General features: G+C 33.1%; 1 protein-coding gene across 3 annotated transcripts in view; it reads right to left on the reverse strand.

The window, feature by feature from the left end:
* Positions 1-957: 957 nt before the first annotated feature.
* The window catches only part of SLC17A6 (solute carrier family 17 member 6), a 40,042-nt gene continuing 27,827 nt past the window's right edge, over positions 958-13,172 (reverse strand). For 2 of the 3 annotated variants that reach the window (XM_067038084.1, XM_059068237.2), the window contains 6 exons: positions 12,068-12,210; positions 8,186-8,335; positions 4,934-5,066; positions 4,402-4,512; positions 3,812-3,939; positions 958-3,090 (listed from right to left, as the gene is read on the reverse strand). In XM_067038084.1, the coding sequence (XP_066894185.1) occupies positions 2,755-3,090; positions 3,812-3,939; positions 4,402-4,512; positions 4,934-5,066; positions 8,186-8,335; positions 12,068-12,210 (1,001 nt within the window). In that variant the 3' untranslated portion in view covers positions 958-2,754. The remainder of the gene's footprint in view (positions 3,091-3,811; positions 3,940-4,401; positions 4,513-4,933; positions 5,067-8,185; positions 8,336-12,067; positions 12,211-13,172) is intronic. The other variant, XM_067038085.1, reaches the window with a different exon arrangement.

Consider the following 13,172-nt stretch of genomic DNA (forward strand, 5'->3'; position numbering starts at 1 on the left):
TGCAGAGGATTACGGGAAGATAAAATATATTCCCTCACCTCCCACTCTGAGGTTATGTGAGTGATGGACATGGGGTAGTGGTTGAACCAATAAATATTCTTATTTAATTCCTTAAGTAAAAGCCAGTTTTAAAAAATCAAAGTAAAAGCAAAAGCACAGCTAATTATAACAACTTCTTTCCAAATCCATAATACCCTCTGTGTCCTCTTGATCAAGTCAGTTTCCCTATTGACCTTCAGTGTTCTCATTTGATAAATAAGGAGTGTCAACTAAATCATCCTGTAAGTCCTGTTAAGTAATAAGTTCTTTGAATCTCAGTTACCAATGTTATATAATGATGGTCTTCCCTTTCTACATATCTGTAAAATTGGAGATCAGAGCAAATGATCATCTTACCAGTGACATAGACATTCCACTGCTTCCCTGAGAAATCTTGCTCACTATTTGCTGGTTTGGCTGACACGTTATACTAAAATATCATGACTCAATTTTACCTTGGGAAAGTTATTGAAACTTTGTGAGCTTCAGTTCCTTCATTTGTAATCTGGGAACAAAAAGAGTACCTACTTTGGAGGGTCCTTGTGGTGTTCCATAGGAGACTCCACACAAAATGGATAGGACAGTTCCCGCACAAGGTATATGTACAGTCAAAATTAGGTAGTATCATTGACCTGACAAGTTGAGTTTTTTCCTAATTTTTTTAAAGCTTAGCACAAGTTGTGAGAAGACAGGCATTGAAAGATAGAGTTTGACTCAGAGACCTATTTCTTGATGTAAAACTCTTTTTGTGGAACCATATTCCACACAATCTAAAGAATGCCATGTTCTTCCATTAAACCTCAAGTGGCTGAAAAGGCTGATATTCTTGAGTCTGCATTTGATTTTGTTGGGACATACACAAGCTAAACTATACAAAGCCAAGCTACAACAACATAAAATAAACCCAAATTAATGTACTGTTTTTTTGCAAAAGGATAAATAGAGCATTTTATTAACACTTTTTTTTGCAGCAACAAAATGATAGTCCACATCTTTTCATTCAACACAACAGAAGCGATGATCACATTACATCACTTTGAGACGCAAAGCGAAAGATATTTTTATTACCTTAAGGTCAAGAATGGTTTGCATTTTAAAAACAAACTTTGTTTTATATTTGCATTAGCAGGGCCTCCAGTCACTAGCACAATACAATGAACAGATAAAATATCCAGAGTAGACAATTAAAAACACAAATAGTATTTTAAGTTGAATTGGGAAATGCATCATTGTCATTTTAGAACATTATAAAGAGGTCTGATGTTTTAAAGGAAAAATATCATTCCAACCACCCAAACAGCTACCACAAGCAAAATGAAGATAATATTACAGACAGGAAATTTTATTCATTGCACTTATTGCTCGGTACACAAATGTTGCAATTCCTGTTGAGTTATATTAAGAAATGACAAGCAAAATGCCTCTGCCCCATCTAAAATTCTATGACTCTATGAAAGTAGAAATTGCAGTCCCCTAACCCAACATTAGGTGTATGCTTTTTTTGTGTTTTTTGTGAAGATTGTTTATTATGTATCTGTGTATGGATATGTATAAGATATACAGATATATAGATAGATATAATTTTAATATAATTTATTGTCCTATATATTTAAGACAAATATTTTAATGGGAATTTAAGTAATAAAATTGTCTACTTACAATATCTCTATTAAGTTTATCTTTTCATATTATATATAGCTCTGTGGCACAAGTTTTATATATATTTAATTACTAAGGAAGAAGAATATCTATATCATTTCTATTTCTTTTGTGGTTAATATTGCATTTTAAGGGCTATATCTCCATAGTAAATTTCTTATTAGATTCTTTATGGTGTATGCATCTTTTTTTTTCCTAATGCAACTTACAACCAGTACAAAGTTGTAATAAAAAATACATTGGAGTTTGTTTATTTTTAATATTTTTTGCAAAAAAAGTGATATGTTACATGAAAAGTCAGATTTTATTGAAGTGTGAAGTGTTTTATACTGTTAGGTAAGTGAATGGAAGAACATGAAGCATACCCCTCAGTTTACAAGTTCCTTTTCAAAGATATAAATGTTTGTGCCAAAGCATTTCATATAAAACACTGCAAGATATTCCTCTTGAGAATCAACAAAATATTCTACATTATGTAATAACAATAATTATTTAGTACACCTTGCTAGTTGCTAGCCCACAACATTCTTCTCTGCATGACAGATATCTCAACTCCATGATTTAACTCAATAAATGTTGCCAACATCTAATGCAGCCAACATGACAACTTCACTTTTTTTTAAGCAGGATTTCTGCACGATATCTTGCCATACAGTGTAACAAATACATAAGTGCATTTTGCATGATCAAGTAGCTTTGGCTTCCTAACCTCTGTAGGATGGGATGTGCCAACTGTTTTAGTTGTGCTTTATTAAATGGTGATGAGTTTTAGCTCATGTGAATCCAATGAGTAACTACTTGCTTCTACAGTTTTGACCAGTCAACCTTTAAATCACAAATGCAAGAATGGATGACTTGAATGGAAATGATGGAATTTCACAACTTCTATAGATTGCACTTGATGGTAACTTCATGAGTTTGTTTTGATTTCACTTTTACAGAAAGACTTGCCTGGTTGATATGTTTACATGTTTACACCACATTTTTTAAAAATTTTTGTGCAATCACAATTAATTTAATCACAAACACTAAAAATAAATCCAGCAATTAGCTTTGTTATGAATTATCACCTCGGTCTTTATAAGTGTATGAGTCTTGTACGTCTTCTTGTACAAATTCCTCTTTCTTTTCCCAACCATTAGGCCAACCTCCATTGGCTTGTGTTGTGGCACCGTAAGACTTGGTGGTACCATAATTTATATAATTTTGAGTAATGTCCCCTGTTTCTTCATTGAGCTCATCTTCGTGGATAAATCCACATTTTTCTTCACTTGTTTCCTCAGGGTCTGCCCAGGGTTGCTTCTCTCCTGAGGCAAATATTGCATAAAATATAACTCCACCATAGTGGACTAGGGCAGCGATCAGGAAGACATACTGCCACTCTTCACGTGACTGCAGTGACAAAAAGTGGCACTGTGAGAACAAACTCCCCATGTTTGAAAAGCCTAACATCTCTGAATGTTCCACCATCAAGCTTTTCGTAAAATGCTATCTTCAGGGGAAACACCTGTTCTGATCACACAAAGCAAATAATGTGATAGAAATGTTCTATAATACTATGACTTTTATTCAAAAAAATTTTTTAAAAATTAATCTAAAGTTCTGAAATAGAACACCAAATATATCAAAGGTCTGTTAATTTTTCAAATATTCATAAACTATCTTTTAATTTCCATTGAGTTTCTTATTTTTTCTCCCACTTCTTTTATTTCCTTTTGGTAAACCATAATTTACAAGCTCTACCTATAAAGACAAATAGCTGATAACAATATTCTTCCAACAATTACTGCAGAGAAGTTTGAATTGATGTTTACAAATAAAGCTCAGAAGACTTCCACTTGTTTATACTAATGAATTAGGTTGTTGTTGTTTTCCCTCACCAGGGATATCAGAAATATTAAAAGGTGTTGAAAAGCATAACACTAATTGGTTGAGGAAGAGGGTTCTCTCAGAGCTCTTAGAGAGAACTTCTCTCCTGAACCTCAGTTATCTCCTCTACTCAGAGGTGTGGTGACTGGAACACAAAGAGAATGCCAAAGAGAATATTTTATTGCTTTCCCCCAACCATGAGAGAGATATTCTACAAATGAACAACTCTTTTGCTCTATCTTACCTTATTCTTTGTCATTGCACCAACAATAATAGGGCAAACCATTCCTGACAATGTGCCAACACCATTTGAAATGCCCATTAAGATACTGGCATATCTTGGAGCAATGTCCAAGTGGTTAACATTGAAACCTGAAATACACACAGAAGATGTGACTCAGAGAATCCCAAACTTCTAAGAAGTGGGTGACTATAGAATATCCTCTACCACATTCATAACCCTCCTTAAAAGATATCAGGTTTATAGCATGTGCTTAATAACTACTTTTTGATAATTTAGCTCAGGGACATAATGAGAATGAAAGAAGGTATGATTTGTTATCCAATACTTAATATGTGATAGTCACTCCACAGAGAGGAGGAGATATTCACTTTAAAAAGAGAGTAAGGGTAAGCAGGGGAAAAGTGATTAGTGAGTCGTAACATATCCAAATAATAATTTCTAAATGTTTATTTTTATTTTCTAGTGGAAATACGTTGAGTAAACCTTCTCAACATTCAAAATGTTAAAGGGGAAAGTAGAATGTATAGACTTTTTATCACTAACAAAAATCAAAGTGTTACAAGTACATATTTTTTTTACAAGTATCTTACCAGAGATAGCAAATCCACTGAATCCCACTGCAAGTACCAAGAATGAGATTGCTACCCCTCTAGTATGGGAATAACCAACAACCAGAAGCAGCGTTGCTTCCATGCCAAAACCTTCAGAAACAGACATATGAAAATATTTCAGAAATTTATGTAAATTCTTCTGATGAGTCAAAACTGTTAAAAATGATCACACATCAATACTTGACCTAGCAAACGACTTCAGGGAGTCTGTCTTTAAAAAAAAATAATAACAGTAATAATTTATGCACAGAGGTTACTGAAGCCTTCTTTGTGTTTTAATAAAAACATCAAAAACAACCTTAAGTTTCAATGGTGGGAAAGATAAAGTTAGTCATGCAATTATTTAAAACTAGGAGTTATGAAAATTTGAAGATGGGAGAATGATTATGAATGAACAGTGAGGGTGCAAATTTAACAGCATATTTGATATGCGTGGAAAAAGTTGACTCACTCATGTCAGTTGGAACTTTGTGAAATAAAAACATGTTCTTAACATCACTTATGTACTTACCACCACAATTCATGATCTTTCTTACTGTAGTAGTTGAAAGAATTTGCTTGCTTCTTAGAAAATCTGCAATCTGCCCTCCAATAGGCACAATAATTGTCATTACTAAGTGTGGCACAGCAGATAGCATGCCAACCTGATGAAAAACAGAAAGGGGAGAAATATACGTGACCATAAGTAATATGGGCAATTTAATAGTCTCATAAGCTCTTTATGGACAAGAAAGAAAAAAAATACTGTCTCTAAATGACCACTTACTCACTTAGTCCCAGAATAAGCAATAACTTCCACAGAACAAATGAGAAAAGCTAAGCAAATTTACTTTGATCCCTTTTTATCTTCTAGAAGATAATACTTTTTTTCTGAGTCAGTAAAATTTGAGTTTATGAGTAAACTATCCTGAGTTTTATCACAGAGTGATTCACATTTATGTATCCATTTTATAGTCTTAAATATGTTTGCAAAAAATCATCATTAGCAAGAGAGGGGGAGAGAGAGAAAGAGAGACAGAGACAGAGACAGATAGAAGAGAAATACATTAGACAAACCTTGAAGAGACTATTTTAAAATTCATTTTAATTTATAATAAGGCTAAAACCCTAATTCCATTTTAAATATATATCTCTTATGAGTTTTATATTTAGTTTCTAAAGATTAAGAGCCCAGAAAATGCAGATCAATTCTCAATTTTAGGCATTTCCTTGTCAAATACCACTACTTGGTCACATTGTCATAGAGTGGTATATAGTTTCTGTACTAATTTCATACTAAATGGCCCAATCTAAAACCTAACCTGCCAGCATCAATTCAACACACATGTTTTGATCCATAATTATGTGTAAGACATTGTCCTCTGGACATCATGGGGGCAGAAATTATGAACAAAATACATGTTAATTGTATATTACCATATATATGGACTTAGTAAATTTTGTATATATAAAGATACAAGGAAGATTTTTACTAAATACACTTTGAAGTGCAATTCCTGGAAACTGGTAAGTTTTAGATAAACGTTTATTATTTGTATAAACATGCCCTTCCGAACTAGACTACTGAAGGTTTGAGAAAAGATTGTATTTTATAATGCTGTATATGGTGGTGTCACGACCATGGACTTGGTATGGTTAATGATTAATTGAGGTAGTAAAGGACTCTAAAATACCTTAAATATCCAAGCACTTTAATTCTCTCTTTCACTCCAGACGGAAAATTTTTAATATTATTATGCTCAGTGCATTGACGAAGAAACTATGACTTAGGAGGTTTATGCCATTCACAAGGGGTTGAGAAGTTTTATATATGAGTATAGGCTGAGACTCTGTGTGTGTGTGTATGAAAAAGCCATTGCACTTGTGGTTTTGTCTACCGGATACTCAATTTAACTAAGGTTGGTTAGAACCATTCTCCATGTAAATATTTTAGTTCACTTAAATTTTGTTGCACTTCTGAAAGATGGTCTTAATACAGTTATTTACAGGTAAGAAAACTGAGGATGACAATTATTCAAGAGCAGGCCCAAGATTATGTTATGTATCAACAGTCCCTTGCAGAGCTTGGATTTGGGACCGTGTCAGCCTGGCTCCAAAGACCATGTTTTATTTCCTCAATCACCTCCTTTTCACATTTTTCAGGTTAAGTCAGTAATTTTTTTTAAACCAGTATAATTAAAATCTTCAGGCCAATCTCTGTGTGTAGAATTTATCCAAAATTTTAGTTAAAAATATAGTAAGTGAATCAGAGCAACATATCTGATTATATTTAGTTTTTGCAAGAGATCGTTGCTTTTACTCAGGCATTTTCAATTAATTGGAGCTACAGGGTTTCATTAACATCAGTTGGCTCCTTCACTCTCCCCCATGAGACCTGACTTTATTAATAGCCTCTCAGTGTCATATTTGTCCTAGATTGTGAAAATGGACTCACACCTCCAGCAGCCTTTGTTGAGAAGTATAACACCTCTCAGAGCTCCCAAAGGTGACCCTGCAATGTTTGATCAGCTCCAGAGAGAGAAGCCCTGTCTAAAGCAGTCATTCTTCTCAAGAATGGAGGAAACAGTTTCCTTAGAAACAGGGATTACAAAAGAGCTCTTAGAATAGAGACTCCTAAATTCAGGTTTTCTTCAGTTCCAGGCCTTAGATAGTCTTTCAAGTAGAGACATAATACGAATAGCGAGCCCAGCTGGACTTACGTAATCACATGAAGAGAAATAGCAAGTCCATGGCCAGTACAGACAAATGGATTCAGCAAAGGGCTTGGCACAGAGATGGCATTGAACAAATACTTGTGAAATGCTTAAATGAATTACGGTTTACCTGAATTTGAATGGCATAGTAAAGGGAATTGAAACATAAATCAAAGGGTATGGGCTTACACTTGATTCTGTCACTTATTAGCTTGGCCTTAGGCAGTTTAAATACCTTCCCTAGTCTCTGTTTCTCCATCATTTCCATAAAAATGATGAAAGTTATCCAGCTGGTAGACCAAACAAGGTTGTTCATGAGTATGAAAGGACCTTGTAAATTTCATATGAAGTAGTATTTTTATGTTCATTTTATCCTTCTAAAAATCTCAAAATGATTATATTTTCATAGCAACAAATAAATGTCTGTAGCATTGAGAATGCTGTGCTGTAATTGGAAATGTATTATTTTTGTCTACACCACCAAGCTGTGAACTCTTGAGGAAAGGAACCACGTTTTTATTTCTGAATCTAACACAGAAATCTTCACATATCATGTTCCACAAATGCTTGCTAAATGATTAAACTGGATAAATAACATACAAGAATGCTTTCAGATATTTTTGCTATCCTCAAATCTTTTAACCAGACAGATTTCTGAGAGCATTGAAGAAGCGTTAGATTGATAATTATATAAATACAATTCTATTTTAATAAAATAATTTTTGTTCACTGTTGTATTGTCTTTGACCTGAAACTTAAAGGGAATTATGTTTATTTACAGGGAAAAGTCTATATTGCTGCCCACCCCAATCAGGATGTAAGCTCTATGAGGGCAGAGACTAGGTCTGTTTTGTCTGTACTCCCAGCAACAAAGAGCCATTTTTTATCAGGCACTTGATTATAGTAGGCACTCAAACACCTTACTTAGTCTTTGTTTATTAGAAGTTATTTGTTGAATAAATAAATGAATAACTCATGAAATTTAGAAGATAAAATCTTGGCAAAGGAACTTAATAGTCACTTAAGTACAAAAACAATGCTCTAGTTAAAGAAGGATAATTTTTACATACCTTGCTGATTTCAAATCCAAAGACTTCCTCAAAATATGCTGGTTGACTAATAAGCAATAAATAAAAAGTCCAGCTTCTGCAGAAGTTTGCAACAATTATTGCATAGACTGGCATAGATGTAAAAAATTTCCTCCATGGAGTCTTGAATTTCTGAAATCCCAAAAAGATAGCCATTCTGACCATTATAAATATTTTCTAACTTAAATGGGAATAATAGATACTTCGCATTTTTAGGATATGTATGTTGGGGCATGAGTAGGAAGTAGGCAGGAGGTAGTGAATCATTAATTGCAACAGTCCAGTCAACCTTAGCTGCATGAATAATTGTTGAAAGAAGAAAAAAAAGAATATCAGTCTCTCCTGATTAAATTGATTTAGTTTTAGAAATATACAAGATTCTATATTTATAGAAGAGTAATTCCAAAAGCATAGATCCTAGTTTCCAAGATCTTTGTTTTATTTTGGCAGTGATAGATCAGGTCTCAGCTAAAACTCACTGCCGAATCAGTGACCTTGTTTGTATCTGACATATTTTATTTAAAATGTTGAAAATTCAATGTATCAATAGTTAGGAGGAGAAAAATAAGAAGAATTAAGAGTGCAATATTCTAGACCCTATCAAAAGTCAATGATAACACTACCTAACTACAAATTCTCTTGGTAGCCAGTGCATATCAGTATAAACTCTGTGACACTGGAGTGCAAGATTTGGTAAAATTCACATGGTATACATCTGGGTTAAAGCATGTGGCCACCCAGCACACTGTGGGTACATCATAACTAGTTATTTATGATATTCAAGACATTCAAAATTAACTTAAATATTATTGGCTTTGCTTATGACACTCAAAAAATTACACCTAGTATACTTAAGATCCTGTGTATGCCCAAATATAAAACAAGTATCTTCTCCCGAGACTAATATTTTTAGACTTTAACATATCTCTCACGGTTCCAAACACTTTCTCAATTCTTTATTTTGAACACTGAAATACTGTTTGGTGAAGAAACAATAGCCTACTATATAACTGTGTTTAATGCTAGCTTTGGATTATTAACCTGACCAAATTAGTTAAAGAGGTGGCATACATATTTTACACAGATTTAGTAATTATTCCTGGATGTAGAACCTCATAATTGCTAGTATTAAATGTGAATCTAATGAAACTTCTTACAGATCACTTTAAAGCAATATAGTAGGAAGATATATTGTGGTGATCACAAGGAACAAATCAAAACACAAAAACCTGCCCTAATAATAAACAGTGAGTATTGTGGCTTTAGATAAAAGTTCTAGTGACACCATCATAAATGGATTCAAAAAGTGCAGAGTTGAAAGAATTTATCTGATGTGTCCTGAAAAGTGATGCCAGATGAAGCTACTTATTTCAAAGATGGCCAAATGCAGGAATGTCCATTATAGCATTATAGTTGAATAAGTAATTAACTTCAGAACATTATAAGAAGAAAATATTTTTTTCCTTCTGAGAAGGTGTTGTTTTTAATTCATACCAGGATCATCTCTATTAAGTACTTTTTCTTCAGGCTGCAAAACATTTCAACATATATAAGAGAAAAGTGTCTAATCATATATCTTAAAAAATTGTTGGTGGCTGTAGGAGGGCTTATGGTACTCTGATAACATTCTATTTACTGAACTGGCTGTTTGCTTCACAGGTGTGTTTAGTTTATAAAAAAAATCAGCAAGCTATTTGCTTATGATTTGTGCACTTTTCTGTATGTATTTATATTTAATTATCTTGTAAAGAAAAAAATAGAGATTTAAAAGACATTAGAGTCAACTGCAATATGTGATCCTTAATTGGATACAGACTCAAAACAAATGGCTACAAAAGACATGAATATTGACTAGGTATTAGGATTTGAATCGGGTATCAGAAACTTGAAAATGATCTAGTTATTAGATAATGTTAGAGAATTATTTTCAGTTATTTTAGGTATGATGATAGTACTTAGACTGTAAAGGAAAATATTCTTATTTTTCTAGAGATGCATGTATTTTTGGGTAAAGTGTTGATACCTCATTTACTTTAAAATCATTCAGCAAAAAGAAAAGTGAAATAAATAAAGCAAAATGTTAAAAACTTGTTTCTATACAGTGGATATATGGATGTTCCTGTTACTTATTCTTTCAATTATTATTGAAATTGATCACAATAAAAAGCTCAAAATAACTAAAGTACAAGTCCTATTCCCACTTGATCTCATTTTAAAATTTACTTCAGGAAAGTAAAAAGCAACAGTAAGAAGTAAAATATTGTGTCTAGAAACACAGTAAGATCTAGAAAATGGGGAGTTTGAGCTTATCTATACTATAGATCTACCAATTATTCCTTTTTGGGTCATTTACAGAAATTGGTTTGCAATTAGACTAAATTTCTTATTGTTTTAAAAAATTTATGCCTGACCTGGACACACAACCTCTCGAGAACTGGTAAATAAAAGAAGTATATTTGATCACTGAAGATATGGGCCAATCAGACTATTTCTGACTAGAAATTGATGCGAAGTACTGAACTCACCATAGATTAGTCTATATTTAGAGTCCATTCAGAGCAACTGGAGCTGGTGGGCACCAGAGCTTACTGCCAACATCCACACCACCCCGCACATCACCACTTGCTTCTTGAGTAGCTACCATTAGAAAGAAATGACCAGGTTTTTTTACAGAAGGAAACAGGAAGGGCATGTTCTAATGCCAGTCTATTTAGCTAATGGAACAATTATAATGTAAAATTTTGTTTAAGTACTGGTTTAACTTCTGAATGATATCCAATATGGCATTTTTCTTATTCATTAAAGGCCAAGATACCCTCAGCAACAATGGGTGACAGATCTTTTTTTTTTTTTTTAACCTAGGATGAGATGTCAAGGACAGGCCTTCCCTAATAAATGAAGTAGAGAATCAGAGCTGAAATAAAATACAGTTGAAATTGGAGAGAAGCCTTTAAAAGAAAGAAGAGAAGCATAATCCATGAGGGGCATTGGTTCCTCAGCCAATGTAACTTCCTCAGCCAGAGTAACTTCCAACTCTTAGCATAAAGAAATTGAGTTACTGATTAGGTGCTGAATTACTGAACCTGTCTAAATACATTACTTTTGCTTAACAGTTTTCTTTTCTTTTCTTTTTTGTAGCATCAGATGGCTATTCATGAATTACTATTTATGATGTAGTAATATGTGTGCTAAAATATTTCCTTATTGATATACAACTGCATTTCTCTCTACATCTGCAAATCCTGCCCAAGAAACTAAATCATAATCAGTAAAAGGCTTCACAACATTATATTTATAATACTTGATCTTCATATAGTAGTCCTAAAAAATTGGTAATATTTTATCAATAAAAAGATTATATTATATTAAGAATACTTTTCAGGTTAGCTACCTATGGTTGGCATGCTAATGCTTACTAATGCTAGTGTTTACTAAATCACATAGAAATCCACATGTATAAAACTTAGATTTAGAATATTCAATGAACAAAACTAGCCCTTTTCATGACTGTGTTAGGTGATGTGACATTTCCTATAATCTAAATTTAACAAATATTGGTTGAATTTGTTTCAATTATAAGCTATGTTGAACTGTTTTTAAAAACTTGCTGAGGTTTACAGTCATAGCTATAATTCAGTTGAAATTTGAAGATGCATAAGAAAATATAAAGAAAAGAAAAGAAATCATGGATGGAAGAAGTAGCAATCATTTCTAAGTCAGGGAATATGCATGGAGTAAAGAAAACAATCATGATTGATACCAAATTAGTTTTGTTGAATAGGGACTCATAAAATAATCTTGTTGGTCAAAGGGAGGTGAGATGGAGAACAAGAATAGGAATATACACCATAATAAAGTTCTTACTTCCATTGCACCTAAAAGATTTGCACTCTCTCCAATGCTTTCTTCTATGTACCTACGTTCTTCATCTGTAATAGTAGGATGCTTTGCAGGACTCTCATAAGACACCAAAAGCCAAAACATGTACCAGATCATTCCAAAGCTTCCTGAAAGCAAAAGTTCAAAAGGAAAAGCCATCATAAATACTTCCATTTAACAGTCATTTACTGGAATAAAACTACAATAATCTTGTGATATTCCATAGAATATGAATTCAAGCTTATGTTTCTCCAAATGAATCTAGCCATCTCTGCTTGTCTTTTGCCACCAGACTTCAAGCATCCTGAAGATTGGTCCTGTAGTTTTATCTCTTTGTCACTATTAAATAATGTGGATACACAGGAAATTCACAATAAACAATTATTGAATGGTGTAGTTTGGAACATGTTCATACATCCAACAAAGATTTACTGAGAAGTTACTCTTCCAGGCACTCTGCTGAATGAGAGAAATATGATAAACAAGACAAAAGTCCTGTCCTCAAAAAATTTCTCTAGGAGTGAATCCTTTTATTTTTATGTGTCTTTAATATGTGCCAGTGGTCTGCATTTCCAGGGAAAAGAAATGCTTTTTTCCCTCTCCTGTTATCACTTCCAGATCTAGTAAGCAGACTATTAAATAAAATCTAGAAGAATATTTTAGCCTGAATAACTATTATACATGAAAAATGGGCTTCTGTAATTAATGTGATAACATTCAGCAGTTTATGTGACTGTATACCACAGCACATACTATTGCCTATTGATCATTGTTTGGGCAGATGAAAGTTATGAATTCCAATATAATAAATATATTACTGCAAGTTCTTTTTCATCCCTTTATATAGCACTCTCACCATTAAATATGCCCTTATTGTGCAATATAAATCTGAAGCATTAATAATAGAAAAATTTCACATAATTTATTCTGGTTTCCCAGCAACTGGCCATTTCATTTCTGCCTCATACTGTTCTATTTTCCCCCTGGGTAACAATATAAATGCCCCTGATCTCTATAATACTGTTTTGGGTTTTTTTTTGCCTATTCAATCTCTAAGTGTTCCTGAATACCATAACTTCTGATGTGCTGT

The sequence above is a fragment of the Kogia breviceps genome, chromosome 7 (assembly GCF_026419965.1).
Source record: "Kogia breviceps isolate mKogBre1 chromosome 7, mKogBre1 haplotype 1, whole genome shotgun sequence".
Classification (NCBI taxonomy): domain Eukaryota; kingdom Metazoa; phylum Chordata; class Mammalia; order Artiodactyla; family Physeteridae; genus Kogia; species Kogia breviceps.